Here is a 21,927-nt window from a genome sequence, read left to right as displayed (position 1 = left end):
AAATTGTGGGGGATTCATCCTGTAGTGAGAGAGAATAACTCTATCGCAAGGGGACAGTAGAGACAAATGGTCTACTTTAAATCAAGAACCGTTCCAAATGACGACAACTGTCAAGCTGTTCACACTCTAGAGGAAAATTGAGAGGGTTAGGACTCCACAGTGTTCAGTACGAGAAGTCATTTTATCGAAGAGAAACAGGAGAGTTCACACTCCAGGGTGAGGATAGTGAGAAAGGTGACACTGCTGGCAACGAGGAGGATGAGGGAAAATGAAACAAGAACTGACGAATTTAAACACCAAAATGATCCTACTGGATGGTGGTATAACTAACGCATCAGCCTACCTGGAGAATACCGGTGATACATTTGGTACTGTGGTGACCTAACTGGAAGATAACACACACATTTCTGGAGCGTAGCTGTCATCTAAGTGCGTCTGGCACTAATCTAGTTGGAAGGCAGCGCCTCCAGTTAATGAGTGGCAAGAATGTAAGGAGACAACACTAGCTATGGGGTAGGACAAGCCTGGCTATGAATGTTGTTCATTCTGACAGATAGCGATGAGACACGTACTTCTAATCAGGATTTAATTCTCAACGTTTCGACGTTGTCTTTCTCAGGCGAATATTCTCACAAGGACGACAATTGTCGAAACGTTGGGAATTAAATTCTGACGAGCAGCTCGTGTCTCACCGCTACCTTACTGCAGACCCTGCCATGATCTGGACTGACATGACTGAACACAGGTGTTGTGTGACATAGCTAAGCTGCTATTGGTAATGATAAGAGATGAGGTGGAACATGGTTCAATGGATCTGATTCTGACGTCAACTTGGGTAGCACTAATCTACCTCACATGGTACTAACTGAACGGGAGTGACACTAGTAGTTAACTCATCTTGCACTTGTACCGACATAACTTTCACTGACCAACCTGGTACCTTCATGCACCTAGTTTTCAGTGACGTGGCAGCCACTGGCACTGAGGAGGTCGGTGACCTGTACATACCCAGCTGGATGTTGGACTCCCAGTTCCTCGGGTCTGTGTTGAGCTTCTTGTAGCCGGGCACAGGCCCTCCCAGCCGCTTCACTAAGGTGGTCAAGTTCAGACCATCGTTCCAGTCAGTCTGCGGGGAGGACGCTGGTCAGGGAATTGCTCTGGGTCAATCCCACGTATGTACAATAACAGGCAACCATACATCAACACATGCACCTGAATGTCTACCGCATCCATCCCACACATTCTATACATATGCCCATCAAAATAAGCACACACAGGCACATACAAGTATACCCAGTATACCTAACAAAATATAATTAGACTAATAGTATAGTTACATGTCATGTACAATGATATCTGAGAAATCGGGTCTTCCGGAAGAGCTAGTAATGGATAAGGTGGTATAATCATATAATCCTAAACTATAAACAGATAACTAACTCTATTATCATCTGCTGTGTGTACCGCTCGTGCTGGTAGTATCCAGTCTACCCAAGACAAGATCTCTCTACTTCGTCCTGTCATCTGTACTCACCCCAGCTTTGTTTATGTACACACAAACACTCCCTCACGTTTATACCAGACATGTATAGGTCTCAGTGTTGAGGTCTCCAGACTACATCGCTTTCTAGAACTGCGTCGAGAACTGGACCAGTCCAAACCATGCCACCATCAAACGCATCAAGCCCGCAGTCAGTGCACCAAACTCATCTCCCTCACCGTATGTATAGACAGGTACTCACAAACAAGTAATCACACACACACACACACACACACACACACACACATGCAAATACATAAACACATACAAGTACATAGGAACACCAACCGTAAAGTTTGTAATTTTTCTGTCCGGCATTTGTTTCTGGACCCAGTTTAAGGTGGCCTTATAACCCGGGCCGCCCTCCTTCATGAAGTACGAGAGGTAGGTCATGCCGGAGAGGTCGTCCAGGTAGGGCGAGGCCAGGATCTCCGGGTCCAGGACCATTGGAATGTTGAACTCCGCCTTTGCTATCTCCATGGCGTTCTTACAGTTGTCAACACTGAAAGAGAAACACACAAATTAACAAGCTTTACACGGTGACCAAAGCACTACGGGTAAAACAAATCTACGTGAAGATACATAACTGAAGGACAGTCAGTATCTAAGGGCAAGAAAATTGATCTCCTGACTATTCAAAGAATGAATTGACACAGTTTCTGGATAGTGTGTACAACAATGACCCGTGTTGGACGACCCAACAGCCTCCTTCCGACATGTCAGGTCAATCACCTCTCGCTTAGTGGCTTCTCTTCCCTCCCTTACCTGTTACCATGTTAACTATCCGACAGCAGTGATGGGTGTTCTTACATCCACAGCGTCAGAGAAACTAGCCTAACACCCACACACTGTGAGAGTGTATGAGGTAACTCTAGCGTACTGGGTCTAGAGTAACGGGTGTCGTGAGACATAACTCTAGTGTACTGGGTCCTGAATAACGGGTGTCGTGGGACAGGAGCACGGTGCAGCACTAGCGTACTGGGTGTAGACGCATGAGCGTCGTGGGGTGGGGAGGATGAGGTGTACGGTGTACCACTAGTATGCTGGGTGTAGACTCACGAGTGTCGTGGGTTGAGGTTCCTCCAGGAGGTGAAGAGACCGGGCTTGCAGTAGTCGAGGAGGGCGCTCAGGTAGATCCCGCTGTTCCAGTCCGACGTGAAGTTGTGTACAGGACACTCGGGAAGCACCGCCTGGAACGAATGCCTGAGCGTTAGTACATAGGGATACGTCACCCCGAGACGTGGGTACAGTAACATAGATGTGGGCATGAAAGAAAGAAATTATGTAGATACATACCTGGCATATATGGCACGAGTTCAACGACCAGTTAGTTACTCGTTGAACAATAATATCCAGCAACATACATTCACTAGGGAGGCATACGTAACACCAAACGAAAACTGTGGGTATCAGTAGGTGATCTGAGTCAACATATTTAGTGGGTGGTGTATTACTGCAGGAGCTGCCTCACCTAGTGGGTGGTGCAGCACTGCAGGAGCTGCCTCACCTAGTGGGTGGTGCAGCACTGCAGGAGCTGCCTCACCAGGTTCGGTGGTGCAGGACCTGACCCGAGGGTCACACGCACGAGTAAGAACGGTAAGGTTCATCCAGTATATGACTATCGTAGAGCCAGGCAACACATGGCCTCTGTCGACCTGGCCGGGTGTGCGCCACGCCCCTGGTGGTGTTTATCCACTCACACACACCTCCCCTCTGCCTGAACTATGGCAGATCTGTCTTGTTACACAGACCTGACCTGTCACCCACATACTCGCACATACATTATCCCTGACATTCATTAACACAGACCTGTGCCTTTCCAAACATAGTCACATAGTTTCTTTCACGTGTACTCACATACGTTCTTTTCCATAAGGACTTGAACATACCTCTTATATTCCGTGTGTATTCATACATATGTGTCTCCTAACACAAGCACTCACAGTCACACCTCATTTTGCATGCATCCTGAGAGACAAACCAGGTCTCCCTCCTCATATACTCTTGACACCCAGGTCACTCTCTCAATGTACTCACTCGTCTGTCCCCTCCTACCTAACTCTTAACACACCCGCCACCTTCCACTAACACCCCGAAACACGTGTCCCCTTCACTCTGCACTCTGACACCACACCTGTCCCTTGCATTTTCACTCTCACACACCTGTCCTCTTTCATTTGCATTATGACACACTTGTCTCCTTCCATCTGGACTCAATTTCTGACACAGCTGTGCATTCCCGTTTTTCCCACTGGATATTTAGGTTATCATATCCCTCTAGTCATGAGAGTTCATACAGAACTCCCGTTTTCTCTTTCCTTATTAATACGGTCCTCTCGACCTCTTCCTAACTATTACCTTTAATACGGTCCGTACCGCTTTCTCCTTACACATCCCAGCATAAATTTCTGTACAGTGCACCGTGTTCACTGTATGAATGTATTGTGGGCAGGTGTCAGCAAACAATGTCTGCCACAGGCAGACTCGTCTCCCCAAGACTCGGCCCTGACCACTTTCTTTCATGGTATGTTGCACGCTGCCCTACTCTCGCCATGTAGCCCACCGACCTCACAGTTTCTGATGTAATCTTAGACAGGTTCTCAAGGACACGTCTTAGTTTATACTATAAGTAAATGATACAAATGGACTCCAAATCACACAACAATTATGGTGAGGACAAGTTGAAGCGGTCCTTCAACAAATGCTTTAGTTAGCCACCAAACTTTAGAATCGCCAACATAGAAAATGTAAGTTAATGGTACACTCTAAAATACCAAATTGCTTCCAAATTATACCTTGAGTTGTCATTTGTCCACTCGTAAGAGGAAACACTTGACAGTACTTTAAGAGTGTTCTACAACATAAAGTGTACAGCTGGTCAATGACTACTGGAACAGGCTGGAATAACTCAGCCACCGCACATAAGAAAATTGCCCTGACTGTAGAAGCTCCTTCTCCATGATTCTGACAAGAATGATATGCATGTAGGTGTGCGAGTGTAATGATCTATCCATTATGGAACATGGAGGGGGTTTTAAATTCGTGGGGGGCCACCACTCTTTAATATTCTCTACTACCATAAACTTTATAAATTGTATGCTGTGCGTATTTATTGTATTCTCATTCAGTCTATTCCATTCATCCACCAGTCATTTACAGTAGAGGTGATTCATGTTTTCTTTAAAAGGTCTCTTGCTTAATTTCGTGAGATGACATTGGCTATTCTGTCCCAATATCTTTAGAAGACCTGTTCACTGTCTACGTCAATCTGGTTTGAAAACTTGAAAGCTGAACAGATCACTGTTCTCTCTCCCATATGGCCACTAGCCTTTCCGTGGAACTCAGCTCCCTTAAATCGGGTGCGGTCTTTGCTGCCATCCTCTGGACCTTATCTAATAGCTCTTGGGTGTGTTGATTAAACGTGGGAAGCATATACTGATTTTTGTCCTTTGTAGGATATGAATAGCCAGCTGAATATTTCCTTATCCAAGAATTTGCCAGCAACCAGATGGTCTCCTTTACTAATCTTCAAAAATGGGACTCTGGCAGAAGCGTAGGGAGGGTGTCGACCCATACGTCTCTCGTAGCAGCAGATGCGTGCGTGATTGTGCCGGTAACCCCGGTAAATTTACTGAGTACCCCATATTCATCCTGCGAGCGGTATCGCTAAAGGATGCGTGAGAAGGTGTGGAGCCTAAGGGGAAGGGGTCCGGCCTCATCGTGCGTACCTCAACATGGCCGCTGCGGGTGAGCGTTCATCAAGGACTGAACATCGGGGCCAGCGGCCGCTACTACTGACCTTGGTGCTGCTCCTCTAACTATCGATAATCAAACGTCAAAAAAGCGAGAATATGCGTGCGTAAAAATGCCTCTTGGATAACTCACTAAGCGAGCAAAAGCAAAATTAAGACTTAAAATACTCAAGATGCCTTAAACGGGTTTACTGCACTGCCAACTCAAAACAACATGCATTATACGGACAATATTTGTGGTGAAGCAGTCGTGAAGATAACCTTCAACCACCTACGCGTAAAAAACAAAGGTAATTTACGTAATGATACCTGAAGACAGCTTTCAAGGTTTTCTGACTGTTGGATATGATTTAACGTTTACTGCCGTCATGACTCCAGCAGTCGAGGGACCTGAAACCTAAATGACCAACCAACCCACGCAATAAGAAAGCTTACACCCACTGAAACACTTCCAAACATCTTGTTCGTAACAAAAAGGAAACATTATTTTCATTTCTCAGACTATATACGTAAATCTGAAATATAAAAAAAAACTCAAGAGGTGATAAAGCAATGGTAACACCATATGAATTAGAGGCTCATTTTAGAGATCGTAATGCTACCCAGCGATCTTGTGACCACCATGGGTTGACGTGTGGAGGAGAGCAACGGTTGGGCCATACTGGCCGCCTCCCAGGGTGTGAGGAGCCGCCATACTTGTCGAGTTTCCGCCCCAGGCACGAACACCAGTAATAACTGGTTACTACGGAGTTCATAAGAGGGTAAGGAGGTGTAGTGTCCCTAGGAGATATAATGGACAGTACAACTGTGTAGCCTGTGGTGCAAGATAGTAACCTAGAGACTCAGGGAGCACTTTCCTGCTCATGAGTATTATAAAGTTAATTCACATCACAGTACCACGACCAACGGTTCCGATGTCTTGGTTCCGGACAGCTTATCAACATTCATGTCCTTAGAAAAAAAAAATGAATGTATCAGCAAACGTCCTTCATATAGTAAACATGAACGGGATATTACCAATGTAAGTTTTATATCTTTACTGAAGCTCTATCAAACTTAAGCACAATTCCACCACACACTCCCTGAATCCTAGTTTACTGATATCATTTGTCCGGTACTGTGTCTAAATCTACCGAGTCCTGCGAATATCAATGTAGGCCCATCACATACACAATACTGACTTAAATTAACGATAGTTTTATAGCGAGAGACGAGACAGACACGCAGCCCAGGCTCACCAGAGTGTTGCAGCCACCTACAGCGTAACGGTGACAAAGCACCGACTAACATCACCTAATTGTGTGCTGTGATTTGGCAACGTCCCAGTGACTCTTCCAGCTGTGGAAACCTTAGAAAATAGGTCTGTAGGGGTCAATGTGCTTGGTAGTATGATGTGGAGGGTTCACGTTAGGTATCATGGGAAGCCGAGTGTAGAGAGTCTGGGTCCGGACAGCGAGAGCAACGTGTGTACCCGAGCTGCTGTGACCAGGTGACACGGCCGCCGGGGGCTGGCCGGGCCAAGCCGTTCCCACCTGATGATACCTCCTACAATAAATACAGTGGGAGGTGTACCTGTGACAGTGGTAGTTCATGCTGCCACGACACGGTCCAATGAGTATGCAGTTAAACTTTGAATAATGCAAGTCGACTTACCATGTGACTTACAAATTAGCATGATTATTTACCATAATCTAACCACTGAGGTAGCTTTTAATGATGTAGGTGTAAATGGTGTCACTCACCCATATAACTAGATGATACAGGGAAATATATATATATATATATATATATATATATATATATATATATATATATATATATATATATATATATATATATATTTATTAATCACAGCGACAGATCTTAACTTATGTCACTTCTACACATCTACGGTGTGCCCAATATTTATGCTCCAAAATATTCAAAAGTTCCAGGCCAGCGAGGAACATGATTAATAAGCCTACACCAAAACAACGTTGGGTTGGGTCCTCACCTTGAGCCAGGCAAGCATGATCTTCTTGGGCGGGAACTTGGACTGGCCGATCTGGTAGTGCATGATGAGCGACCAGATGAGCCCAAGTATCAGCTTCAGGTTCCCATTCACGATGTCCACGTTCCCTGCGGATGGTAAACATGCATGTTAAGTATACCAAAAAGTTTCAGAAGAAAGAAAATGTTAAATCACTGAATTACTTTGTAAAGTAAAACTACCTAAGGACTTAGCGTTACCGTGTTCGACGGACGGATAGCTATGTGAACCACAGGTCAGAGAATGAACGCTTAGTAAGAGGATCACAACCATTACTGAGAGGTTGCTCTACCTTGGTAAGGACACACACACACACACACAATGTGTTTGTGTCCTGGGGAGAGGTCATGTAAACATGAAGTAAGAGCTATGGCTCATTCGTATGATTCATAAACTAATGATAATAATTTTCTATACACAAATGTTTCTCTCTCCTTAAAGAGGTAGTGTAAAAAAAAAAAAAATGGGGGGGAGGGCTTAATTTGCGCATATACACTTCCTGTTATGTATAATGCACCAACACCAAGGTCCATGCCCACAGCCGATAATGGTAACACTAATAACGATAATGGTGAAGTAACATTTTCATTATGTATTATGTCACCTTATCAAATGTATATGAACTGAGAGTTAAGATGCTGGCAAACTGAAGAACGTCAAAGATAACGTTAGTCTGACAATGGCCGCTAAGTTGCAACAAATGTCTCATGCACTGACTACTACCATATTACAAGCGTTATATCACTGTGCACCAATTGTCATGACACGCTCAAATAAGCCGAGTTCCATCGGCTTTATATTCAAAGTCTTAAAACTTTCCAACTGGAAAAAAGAAATTAAAAAATATTAGCGTAAACAACACTTTCCCATAAACTGACAGGCTGCCCCTATCAACCGCAATTAACAAATCACAAAACAAAAAAAAAAGTTCTACATTTATCACATTGCAAATGCATCTCATCATCAAATTACAACGGCTAATTTCACGAGCATGCACTTGTGATGTTGAAATATTCTGTTCACTGCACACCGAAGAACAGCTCGGAACAAAGCCGCTTGAGATTTCCAAACTGTGCGTGAAACAAAAGACGAGGCTGACCTCAAGTTACCACGTATTGTCTAGCCACCTCCCTATAATTATCACTTCCTTGTGTTATATACAGTCGGCCTCTCCTGTTACTGTTACACGTTGAGTTACTTGTCACTAGGAAGCTCCTTGCGCATTAAGAGAAACTAAGGGATGAACTGAATCTACACTCCACAGGTTATCAACTACACCTTCAAAAATATTGAAAATATACTCTTCTCAACTCGATGCGACTTGGACAGCAATAGTATAGTATAAACCTCTAAACTAACAACTCTGCAGTGGAAAAAAAATGATTTATATTTTTTCCTCGTATTTCAATGAGCTGCTAATTTCTTCTTGTAGATAACCGCTTTTCATTTAAATATTTAGCCTCTAATACTATATCTAAACCAGAGGAATTCCTCACCACAGTGGTATTAACACCGGTCACCACCAAATCCAACACTACGCTACACTCCGCCACACCCAACCGTTTCCTGCGTCAACAAAGCAAAAACAATGGTGACGTAAGAAGCACCAATACTAGTTTGAGTCACTTTTCATTGTATGCTGATTTATACCGTCTTATCCAAATCAACATGTAAGTGCTACATCATAAAGAAAAACAATACAATTTTTTTAGATAAAACAGGAACTGACGTTTCGCCATGTATGAATATCTGCCACCTTCCCAGGAACTCCCCCCCCCCCGATGAAAATTCTGTGAAATTAGATCAACGGAAAGTGCAAACCATTATGGTACGGTCATCACACAATATCGTTTCTGTTCAGAACTTTAGATTATATCTCACTACTATTGCATTTACGAAAAAAAAAAAAAAAATATATATATATATATATATATATATATATATATATATATATATATATATATATATATATATTAGTGGTTCCAACAATGTTGTATGGTTGCGAAGCGTGGGCTATGGATAGAGTGGTGCGCAGGAGGATGGATGTGCTGGAAATGAGATGTTTGAGGACAATGTGTGGTGTGAGGTGGTTTGATCGAGTAAGTAACGTAAGGGTAAGACAGATGTGTGGAAATAAAAAGAGCGTGGTTGAGAGAGCAGAAGAGGGTGTTTTGAAATGGTTTGGGCACATGGAAAGAAAGAGTGAGGAAAGATTGACCAAGAGGATATATGTGTCGGAGGTGGAGGGAACGAGGAGAAGAGGGAGACCAAATTGGAGGTGGAAAGATGGAGTGAAAAAGATTTTGTATGATCGGGGCCTGAACATGCAGGAGGGTGAAAGGAGGGCAAGGAATAGAGTGAATTGGATCGATGTGGTATACCGGGGTTGACGTGCTGTCAGTGGATTGAATCAGGGCATGTGAAGCGTCTGGGGTAAACCATGGAAAGCTGTGTAGGTATGTATATTTGCGTGTGTGGACGTATGTATATACATGTGTATGGGGGTGGGTTGGGCCATTTCTTTCGTCTGTTTCCTTGCGCTACCTCGCAAACGCGGGAGACAGCGACAAAAAAAAAAAAAAAAAAAAAAAAATATATATATATATATATATATATATATATATATATATATATATATATATATATATATATATATTCCTTAAGACGTTAAGAGTTGGGAGGTTCTCTGGAAGACGCTTCCTGGAGGTTGAAAAACAAAAGACAATGAAGGCTTGCATTTTTTCCCCAAGTAAATACACGAATAAAGTGAAATTCCATTAATCTATTTGTTAACTTACCGAGCCAAACCTTTCCTTGTGAAGGTTTCGTAAAGGTTCAGTGATTTTGGTTCGGTTAAGTTTTACACAACTGATACTAATCAACCACACGTAACAACTTTAACAAGAATATATCAGGCTACATAAATTTAACCTTCATATATATATATATATATATATATATATATATATATATATATATATATATATATATATCTATATATAATCTCGGCATGTATCTAAATGTTTCCTTTTTCGTTACAAGGAACGAGAGTTCGATGGTATTTCAAAAAATTACACCTTAAACCAGATGTTGAGAGATTTCACTAGCTTACCCGCAACAAGCGACGAAAGAAACAAATGTTGTTATCGTTATGATCATCTTACCTAGACAAGTGTAAGGACAGGTAAGGAGGCCAACTGGCCGTTCTGAGGGCGGCCCGTATCACTTGAACATGGACTTTTTTTTTTTTTTTTTGTCTAGGGGAATCACCACAGAAGTAATATATGTGGTCAAAAGCGGGTTACAGGCCATCACTTTCGTATATTTCATATCTCATGAGAAAGATGAACATGTGCCCTCTGCAAGAGATATATTTTTTTTTAGCCTATAGTTATACCTTTCTAGCCGCAACCCTGGAAAATTTACGCTTTATATCGGGTCCTGTAAATTTACCGCTCGCCATAAATGACCGCGATCTACAGCACTCTATCATTTCTGCTCATACAAATGCCTGGCCGTAGTTCATATCCTCAAGGGATAACAAATAAACAAGTGCAGGAAGGTATCGTGAGAGACGTCTAACGGTTGGCGGGAGAGGACAGATACGGACGGCCTCCATAAAGCCATACAGCTCCGGAGACTGACGTGAGATGTGCACTCAAATATACGATATCAAACCATCTGGCTTAGTTGCTCCCTTCCACAGTGCCTTGTGCCACACGATCACAGCTGGTTCTGCAAAATGTGGGATGGGAATGATACGAGCTGTTAAGATGGCGATCATCTCGAATTACATCTCCGATACCCTAGACACCCGTGGCTTCGAACCGACCATCTCGTAACAACTGATATGTATCACATGTCTTCACCTGTGTCACTTGAGAATCATTACGACCCTGGCAGATACACACACACACACACACACACTGATCTTCGACTCTAATATTTCATATATGGGTTTGAAAACTTGCATCTTTTCAACTAGTTCTTGAAAAATGGTTCAAAATAATGTTTATGTTCCAGCGTCCGCACGCTACCGCCGCCCTTTCGGTACGGATGCGACCTGACTGAAAGTGACCTTTTTCTCTGACCCCGAAATCGCTGTGAGGTCGCGGGAATGTAGTACTTCGTGACCTGTGACTGTTCGAACTTCAAGGTGAAAGTTGACATTCCCAGCCCAACTGTAATGACAGACATCATCACTAACATTACATTTGTGGTTCGTAATACTAGTTCAAATCCTGCCTCGCGGGTCCATGCCTCTATAACATTTCTTATACAACGACACCATAACCTGACAAAACTGAACCACTGAAACTTAGAATCGCTTCAGTAATGAAGCATAATCAATGTACCTCGTATTTCCATGATTCTATACCCCTGTAGCCCCGTACAATAGATTAACTGTTGCGTCAGCGTAACTTTACAATGCCATACCACTATATCTTAAAGGTGCTTCACATCATAATTCCAAATCATATCATTGCACCTTCAATTTACTCTACTGCATCATTCACTTCACAGTACCACATCACTGTACCGCAGAACCACTCCACATTACTGTACCTATACACTACCAAATATTCGTAACCAAGAATAACTCCACTGAACCCACACACGACCACGTCATCATAAGCCAGTATCAGTCTCCACCACAGTACCTACACACTGCCACGTCGTTATACTTCAGAAGCTCATGACTATCACTTTACTACCATACCAGTACCTTAATATCTTCATCACCATACCCCAAGCACTGCTACACCAGTCTTCCTCACACTCACCTTTCTTCATCACCAGAATCACTACACCGGATACATCATATCTCTAGACTAAATCACTTTCCAATTACTCAACTAACGATGCATGTTACTCTGTAATATCCCATTATTACTGTATGAGTGGGTTAACCACCAGACCACTACCATACCACATAACCTAATCGCTGAACCATTACATCATAAGACTACTCTCATATACCAGACCACAAAACCATTACACCAGCACTCCACTCCACTACCAAGCCATCACACTACACCGCTAACCACTATACAGTCACCCAAATACCACAAAAAACACAAAACTACTTTCTTTTCTTAGCCAGCAATCTCCCTCAGCCTCATTGCCACATAACTACCTCCCCATCTGTTTAACAAACACAGCTCTAATGAGTGAGGGTGGAGCCCACAACGGAATGGGCTCCTCGCCTGCGTCAGCTGTACGAAACTGTGGCATGTAATGAGAGGACAGCAGCCAGCTAGCCACCTGCTCCCGGTGTGAACATTACTACTGGATCATGATGGCTGCCAGTAACCCCAGCGAAAGCACTGTTGTAATATAATAAAAAAACAACAATGAAAGTCAAGTCAATGACAAAATGTAGGAGAAACGAGGAAGGGAAAATGACATGCGTAGATCTCAGATAACGCGGAGTATAGACACTTGTAACTACTGTATTAGCTACAGCGATGACGACAACACAGATCAAACTATACGTTAGTAATCAGCACCAAAAGCGAAATAAGTTAATGTTAAACTCTTGTAAAATGTAGAGCCGTTGGCGGTCACTTGGTGTTACAACCTTGGCGCCAACGTTCTCATAATACCCGACCGTCACGCTTTCTCCCACACAGGCTACTGGGAGAAAAACCCTACGTGTAAAGAATTCAATGACACCAAATATCTTGGCTAACTTTTACATCTGCTGTTCACTGTGGTATAATAAGCTCACCTTCCTTATCGACTCGCCATTCTACACAACCGTGCCCTAAAAAGCCGACCAAAAAAAAGGGGGGGAAGTGTTGTAACTGTGGCAACTGGGTCGTTATAATAGCGCTCTTATTTAAGATATTGGCGCGCCTTCTGGCGCATCGGACCGGCCGGTTACTGAAGCCGGTCGGTCAGGGTTACCAATGATGATTCACCAAATTTTCTATGCAAATTTGCTAGTACTTTTTCTAGTTTACGTTGTTTACAGACGAATTGGGAAAAGTAATAATACCTGACGTATTACAGACATACATACACAGCAAACTGACGTATGAGAAACAGGAGCAAACAATTGTAAATATCCGTTCCAGAAGGTATTAATGAAAGCTGTCGACGTCTGTATCACCGGCATCGGCAGCTTCGTGAGGCGGGAGTGACTGTGATGGCGGGCGGGCGGGTCAAGGCCACCGGCTACGTGACAAGTGAGAGGGCTCGCAGGTCACACAGGTCGCGCAGGTCACACAGGTCGCGGTTCTTTAGCTGCTCGGAAGAGCAAACTTTCATGCACAGGGTATTCTTTTTACGTGTAAAAAGAAGCTTTTCTTGCCCTGACAAGATTACATCCTGTTTGTTGTGAATACATTTTCAGAGTTCAAGACATTTCGTAACAGGGAATAAGAAAGTTACAAACTAACATAATCTCGTTAACACACTTAAGTCTGTTGTAATCATTATACTGACGAGGATAAGCATATTCACTGGGCTAATACATGCATGAGAAGGGACCGTTATAACCGCTGCTACTTTCACAGCCGCCAGTTGCGTCACACCAGCCAGCAGTCTCCACGACGCCTGCCATCTTAGGCATGTTGCACTGTGGTACTTTATATTCTACAGGGAAAAGATATCCTATCGATGAGGAGGGAAAGGTCTGTGTATTATAGCCAACATGAAACACGAGAGACACTACATGTGATAACCTCCCACGCACTCGACCGATTAATGGAGGAAACGTTATTTCGTTATTGTAGTAATTTAGTATTTCCTTTGATCACAAAGAAACCAGCTCGTTGAGGATGTCAGACAACATCGTGTATCATTCTAACACTAGTGTTCGCGACATTACTCATCATCGAACATCAATGATTCCTAAAATAAAGCCAACCGAACGATCCTAAAAAAAAAAAAAATGTCACTGTTCAATCGTCATTAAGAAAAGCAGACGTACGGAATCTCCGTGAAAAAAACTGTGTTTATTTCTTCCCCAAGTGATCTCTTCACTTGCCTCATATGTGGCCTCTGTGACCCGACCTGAACCCCAGGTTTGAGTATCCGGTGAAGAGGCGACGCCTAGCTGTAGCGCTCTCTCTCTCTAGTGGCGCCATCACCCTCCACGCACCTATGTCGGCTACATGCCACCCTCGCCTCCAAGAGCAGTGTGTGCACACGCTCATAAAATACTCATTACCCACGTACTGTGAACGAGAACTGACAGGTACAGATGCCCTTACATTTACAGAAACAATCCACGCGATAACAAACGGAAGTGATAGTCACACAGCAAACCACGCACTTCCATCTGAGCGCATAAAACACCCCCACCATTCATTCAACAGCGTGCTGTCATTATTAGATCATTACTGATATACTTTCGCATTTCATTTACCAGTGACCAAAGTCTACCCAAAATAGATTAATGTGGTGTTGATGGCCACAAAACCACCAGTTACACAGACGATTGGTGGTCAACGGGTGAAGCGACAGTATGTCTGGCTAGGCAACTGATGCAATGTTTTCTTGTCACTATATACCATAACCCACAGTTCAGTCAGCAGCCCGCAAGGAGGGATACTCATGTCACCCTCACCAATGTGAAAATTTGGATTCGTTACTCTTACTGAATAACAGAGAAAACTGCAAATATAAACACTCAAGAGTCCACATTTGTCAGGCTTTTGATATGGATCATTTGAGATCAGACCGTGTGTGTGTGTGTGTGTGTGTGTGTGTGTGTGTGTGTGTGTGTGTGTGTACCCGCCAGGTAGTGACATTCATCCTGTCATTTCCGGTGTGTCTTCCTCACCACGTGAATGCGTTGTTTGCAAGCAAGTCTTCTTCCCGTCTCGCAAGTAAATTCAATATGACTTTCCCGAGTTTAGTGTCACGTGTCTGGACACATGAACGTACTGTCGTGTAATGATGGAAATCTTCATATTACATCCCAAACAGTGTAGGTCACTGTCAAAATCACGTTCTCTTCAGTGTTTTGTATCTACAGTCTTGAACACATTTGCTGATGTTCTCACGCCCAAAAGGAGAGAGAGAGAGAGAGAGAGAGAGAGAGAGAGAGAGAGAGAGAGAGAGAGAGAGAGAGAGAGAGAGAGAGCAAAGTGTCTGATCACTGGAGACAAAACCACACATTCCAGCAGTTAGGCTGGCAGGCTAGCGCACCAATATGCTGCCGAAATCAGAGGTGAGCTGAGGTAAAAGACAGCTGGAAAGTGTGAGGCACGACAGCTGCAGCCACACTACCCTGGCCACCTGACAGCTGCCTGCCCAGTATCATCTACTGACTCGGCTGGGTTCAAGGCTGTGGAGCATACCTGAATTCTACAAGCACCGTAGATTCTTGTGTGACTGGACTCCTGGTCGTACACAACGGCCCTCACCATCAGGGCCGGTCCAGAGATACGCCCACACACCTAAAATGGTGCCTCTTTTCACCTGCGGACCTTCTTAATGCTTTTTTTTTTTTTTTACCCACGTATGTTTAAGTTCAGTAATGACTGGTCGCCGTAAATAGAACCAGCAAACGTCAACTTCCTGTAAGATGGTAGCATCCTCGTCAACATTTTCATGAGCCCATAACTCCTATATCAAAACCTCATATAAATCTTTTTCATAACATTACCTCCATAACGTTACTTTTAAGTTACTGATCAGTCAAGAGATAAAGTATATAAGACAATAAGAGCATCCACTACATAGCCATTGACAAGTATTGTGAATTTGGCAACTTTCCATGAAGTGGCTATCGACATGTGTGTTGTCACAATGATCGTATCTGAAACACTTTCTGTACATCGTAAAGGATAGGCTTCTACCTGTACATATAAAAGGCCTAAGCATCCAATATTCGCCATATAACAAAGCTTAATAATTCCTTCTAAAATGTAGATATTTCGCCTGTACATAAATAGAGATCATCGCGCTTTACAGGAACTTGTATTAATGACCGGAAAGTCTGTTCAAGTACTGCAAGATGGACAGAGAAGTCTGCCTGCTCGCTGCTTGTGGGAAAGCTGAGGCTGCTTGGTTGTTTTCCCACCGGATGGCGGTTTTTTGCCTGTCTGCGGGTAAGCCAGTACCTCAGGGAGCCTCTAAGGCAACCTAGTAGGCAGTATACTGGGTCCCAGCAAGCCCCTAGATAAGGAAAAACGAAGCCTAACTGCGGTAAACAGTAGAAGTTGACGCCAGTGCTCCTCATCCTTACTACACCCAACAGTTCTTATACTTTCACGTGTTTGTTTTAAAGTCAGGTATTCCGCTGCAGAGGATGCATACAGGAAAGCCAAGGGGGACGGTGGTAGCAGCAGGTGTGACGTGGGAACAGAAGATGTGGTGGCAAGCCTGGGTTCTGCACCAATTTGGACAAGTCCTTGAGGTGGGTATGAAGTGCTGTCTCAACCAGGGCACTACATACCCACGCCCACATGGCTCACAGGGTCTCATACGGCCACCAAACGCCCACGCTCATACAGCTTAGAAGGACTTACGAAGCCATCGAAAGCCCACGCCTAAATGTCTCATGAGGCCACCACAGGCCCACAATGCTTCATGAAGATACATCACGCCCACACCCACACTCCACATAAGATAGTAATGTAGGCACCACAGACCCATGCCCACACTCTCCACGAGGTTTCACAAGGACACCACACGTCCACGTTACCCAAAAGGTTACAAGAGACATACCCACGCCCACATTCCCCAAACGGCCTCATGAGGACACCTCACACCCATATTATGCACTTCCACTCCTAGTACTGTCTTCCTGTATACCACACAACAGAGACTACTAGAAAAGGTACAGAAAGGAACGTACAAGATCAGGCTCAGTTCTCCTTACACTACATATCAAGAGACGCTAAACACACTGGTCCTCCAGGCTCTCTCTATTGCTGAGACTTCACCCAGCAGTTCGTGAAGAAACTATTGCGCCAGTCTCGCCACAAGGGATCCCCCGTCCCTTAGTTGCAATTCGGCGCCACAACCACAATGAACCAATCCACGCTCGTGCAGACCAGTAGCCCTACATGAACAACCCCATCCCAAAGTTGTGAAGCTTCTATACAATTTTCCATACTTGTGCAGACTGTTTAATACCCGCTTCTCTTGTTAGTGCTCCGCTGTCTTTATTGTGTACACGTTTTCTTGAAGACTATCCAATGCATCAATTATCATCACTGTTATTATCATCATTCCTGCCGCTGGGCACACTGCGACGCTTGAACAAACTCTCCTGCCCACGACACGTGAGCCAACGCTCCTGCCTACGACGCGAGAGCCAACGCTCCGCCCCACACAGCTGCCGACGCCACCTGCACATGGCCTCCACAGCACAGGAGTTGGTGTGCGGTCGGAAGCCTCCACATGATGGACGGGAGGCTGCACGTTTGTATGTGTGTAAGTCACGTGATAGTGTGGGTCGGTGTCGTATTCTGCTGTCCGTCTTATGTAGTCGACATTAGCTAAATGTTTGTAAGGTTTATGTAATCAATCCTTTAGTATATCTTTCTTGATCTAGTAACGGTCTTCATGTTACCCTTATTCATTCTTTCACTGAGGTTTCGTTATTTCTCTCGAGTAATATCTCAGTTCCTTACCTCTAGTTTTATGTTTCTTTTATGACTCGTTCCTGTTTGTTGACCTCCTGTTGAGGGTGACGACAATGCCCAACACGTTCTCTTACGTTTTCCATAGCGGTATAAACGACACAGGAGGGATGTGCTATACGACGCGTGCACAAGGCTTAGCTTTGGCCGCCAGGGTTCGAGTTTTAGAAAGCACTACGTCTACCCTCCCAAGGAGAGTGAGCACTGCCTCTGTCCTCTCTAGGGATAGCGAGCATCCTTCTGTCCTCACCACAGATAGTGAGCAGTACCTTTGTCCTCCCAAAGGAAGGTGAACACGACTTCTGTCTTCCCCGGAGATGGAAGCTTCGGCATGGGACAGAGTGAGGCTTCAACTTAATTATGAAAACACGTTAGATTTGGTGATTTTTTCTTTCAGCTGGGTGTTTTCTGGGATGGCTAGGAAAGGGTGACGGTAATCTGGCCAGGGTGACACCAGCCACAACAAAAGGCGCCCCACACCAGGACCAGACATTCTGAGGACTACCATCTCTTCTGTGGACTTACGGCAGTGCTGGACATGGTCAGGACTGAGACATAGGCCAGCAGCGGGTAGGAGCCCAGTTGCATGCCCACAAACTGACAGTGGCGCTCACGGTACAGTTTGTGACGGTACTGCCACTGACGTTCCGGTATGTGACAGAAGTCTCACTCACAGTGCAGTCCACGAAGGCAGTGCCACTCACGCTACAGTCTATGACAGTAATGCTACAAGGTACAGTCTATAACGGCAGTGCCAATCACGGTACAGTCCATGGCGGCAGTGCCACTCACGGTACAGTCTATGACGGCAGTGCCACTCGCAGTACAGTCTATGACGGCAGTGCCACTCACGGTACAGTCTATGACGGCAGTACCACTCACGCTACAGCCCATGACGGCAGTGCCACTCACGCTACAGTCTATGACAGTAATGCCACACGGTACAATCTATGACGGTACCGCTACTCACGGTGCACCCTAGTGCGGGAAGCTGATGACGGACACAGGTACACAAAACATGAAGGCCAGCGCTACCACACCCTTCACGACTAAAGCATCACTACCATCATAACTGAACCAACCTATGGGTTCATTACCGTTACTGATTCAACTTACTACAGTTATACACAGATTTGTTCATGAAACATCAGCTCATACAATCCAAGGTCGTAGGTGGTAGACAGCGGCCGGCTCAGGCAGGCAGGCAGGCACTACCGTCCCGAGGAATGCTAAAGTGATGCCCGGAACCATCATCATCCCACACCCTCCGCGTCAGTCCGCTGCGGACAGCAGCAGCCCAGGAAAGTACTATCGTCCTAAGGAGTATTGAGGTTGCTGCTGGGAACCATCTTACAAGTCAGGATTGCTGGCATCACCTTCCTTCATGAAGAGGACAGTCTTGGCTGAGGTCGTGTTGGCACAATCATCCCCCGTGTGGGCGACGGCCTCAGGTCTCAACACACTACCATATTCATGAGTAAAACAGGTTCCTGCCTCGCGCACCTCGACGCTCACACGCACTCTACACATTCCAAACAAACCCACCCGACACTGAAAGACGAATGAGCTTGAACAGAATGTTCCCTCACAAAACCACTATATAAGGGAGAGACATGAAGCCTAACGCTACTGTCACACGGTGCAATCCAAAGAGGAAGTGTCCCCTGTCATGTTGTGTTGCGAGCAACATGTGGGGCACACGCTGCTCCAGCGCTAATGTTGGGGTTGTGGGCAACATGTGGTGCAGATGGTGGTGCTCCCGCGCACTAGCGTGGGGAGCTGCGGGCAACACGTGGAGGAGTGAGAGGCACATGAGTCAGACGACCTAACCAAGTGAGGCAGGAGGCTCAGTCAGCCACCTCAGTACCTGCTGCTGTCTTACCACAGCCCTGGCTCCTGAGACGCTCTTACCACAGCCCTGGCCCCTCAGACGCTCTTACCACAGCACTGGCTCCTGAGACGATCTTACCACAGCACTGGCTACTGAAACACCCTTAACACAGCCAAGGTTCTTGAAACACCCCTACCACAACCCTGCCTATTGCGACATTCTTAACAAAGCTTGATCTCCTGAGACTCAACACAGCCTTGGCTCGCTGAGGTGTCTTAACAAATATCTGGCTTCAGACAACATAGCTGCACACGCTACGAAACTAGGCTATGGAGCCAACAGCAGAGAAATTACTATTCAATTATTTATAATCGAATGCCCTGCGTCTTACCATACGTAAGCAACGGGGTCCCAACCGTCAGGCTTAACTAACCCGTAGCCAATGTTTTGGTCGAACTTACTGTCAAATGCAGCGGTATACGAACAACGAATATAGTGCAATGAATGTACAGGTCTACAGAACATACATACATCCTCCTAACAGCAGAATTCGAACTTCTACGGCGTGTGTGGAAAGCTGGAGACGCTAACAATTGAGGCTACGAAGCCTAGGGCTGGTTACCGCGAACCTAACGGTGGCGACGATCCCGTTGTTTACTATGTACGACGGAGGGGAGTCGATTCCTAGCATTGAAACGATCCATATTATGGGCACCATAGCCTAGTCGTAGGGGGTCTCGAGTTTCCTAAAACTTATAACTTTCTTCATCTTTGTCTTTCCTTTAAGTCAAAGAAATACATTTATATCAAATTCATTAATGAATATTATTAAACGTAATCATGTAAACACACACACACACACACACACACACACACACACACACACACACACATTACATAAGGCCAAAACAAAATATGCTTTCAGTTGGTCACCACACTTAAAAGACTTACATAGCTAACAGGTAATAGGGAAGGTAGAGAGGATGGCCTAAAAGATGGTACCAGAATTACGAAATATAACTAGAAGAGGCTCGAGGTTTTGATTTTTCCCATAAACGAAGAGAGAAGAGTGAGGGGCGACCTGAACACAACTTGTATGATTTTATGACAAACACAGAAAACACAACTTTGAAAGGAATATATGGATAGATAGAACAACCGGAAGACATATGAAATTAGTCAAGTTAATGTAAAAAAATAAAAATCTTTCATAAAATAAAATTGGCGAACGACTAGAATAAAGTGAATAAAGACATGGTAATCGCTGAAAACATAACAAAAGTTTAAAAGTTTGTATGGAGGTATAAAGTTCATGAGATGGCGCCCCATCAATGTAAAATTCCTTGCAGGTCCCTATATTTTCTTGAGGTGTACAGTGGAAGTGTGGCTCACCGACCAGAGGATACATGATGAAGTCAGTAACGATAGATGGAGCTGAGGACGCCAGTGGTTTTATGTGGCTGGGAGGAGAAAGTCAACTGATGCAGAACAACATAAGAGACCCCGAGAATATATATACAAACAACTCCATAACCAGACTGCCTCTGGCACTTGGGAGCTAACCTGGCGTTCTCTTGCATATCAAAAACATGGTCGTACTGGATCTAAATATCAGTAACTGCAGTATATTCACAAGATACACACATCATGAAAAATAAAAGTAACTCCTAAAACACATCACATGATTCCGTTCCAAGGGGGAAAACAGAATTCTGTCATATGAGCGTCCAAGACAAGAGACGTAACCATGCGCAGGAGAAGCTAATGACGACAAAAAATGATCTGCAACTCTCATACCAATTTGTTTTGACTGAGCAGTGAGGAGGGGAAGGCAGGGAGTGTTGGGGGAGGGCGGGGCGTTGTGACCACTGTGGTCTGGTGTGGTACAGGTGAGTGAGGGAGGACAGTGAGATGGCTCGTGTGTGTCGCCAGACACACCCGCCTGCCAACCTCCCCTACACCAACTATTGCGACAGGAAGAGAAACAAAGGAAAACACTACTACTGCTACTTACTAAGACTACTACTACTACTACTACTACTACTACTACTACTACTACTACTACTACTACTACTACTACTACTAGTACTAATAATAATAATAATAATAATAATAATAATAATAATAATAATAAGGTATGTCTGCAGGTATATTTTTCCGATGTGTATATG

The 21,927-nt window shown here is 44.5% G+C and overlaps 1 protein-coding gene across 1 annotated transcript in view; it reads right to left on the bottom strand.

Moving 5' to 3' along the window:
• jbug (filamin-type immunoglobulin domains fbug) overlaps window positions 1-21,927 on the bottom strand; it is a 152,943-nt gene that overhangs the window by 101,213 nt on the left and 29,803 nt on the right. The window contains 4 exon segments of the mRNA XM_071694600.1: window positions 1,009-1,126; window positions 1,829-2,042; window positions 2,600-2,730; window positions 7,286-7,410. Of these exon segments, the coding sequence (XP_071550701.1) occupies window positions 1,009-1,126; window positions 1,829-2,042; window positions 2,600-2,730; window positions 7,286-7,410 (588 nt within the window).

This window comes from Panulirus ornatus, chromosome 57, assembly GCF_036320965.1.
Source record: "Panulirus ornatus isolate Po-2019 chromosome 57, ASM3632096v1, whole genome shotgun sequence".
In the NCBI taxonomy this organism is placed as follows: Eukaryota; Metazoa; Arthropoda; class Malacostraca; order Decapoda; family Palinuridae; genus Panulirus; species Panulirus ornatus.
The sequence above is the reverse complement of the archived record's forward strand: the minus strand, read 5'-3'. Positions and strand labels throughout refer to the sequence as shown.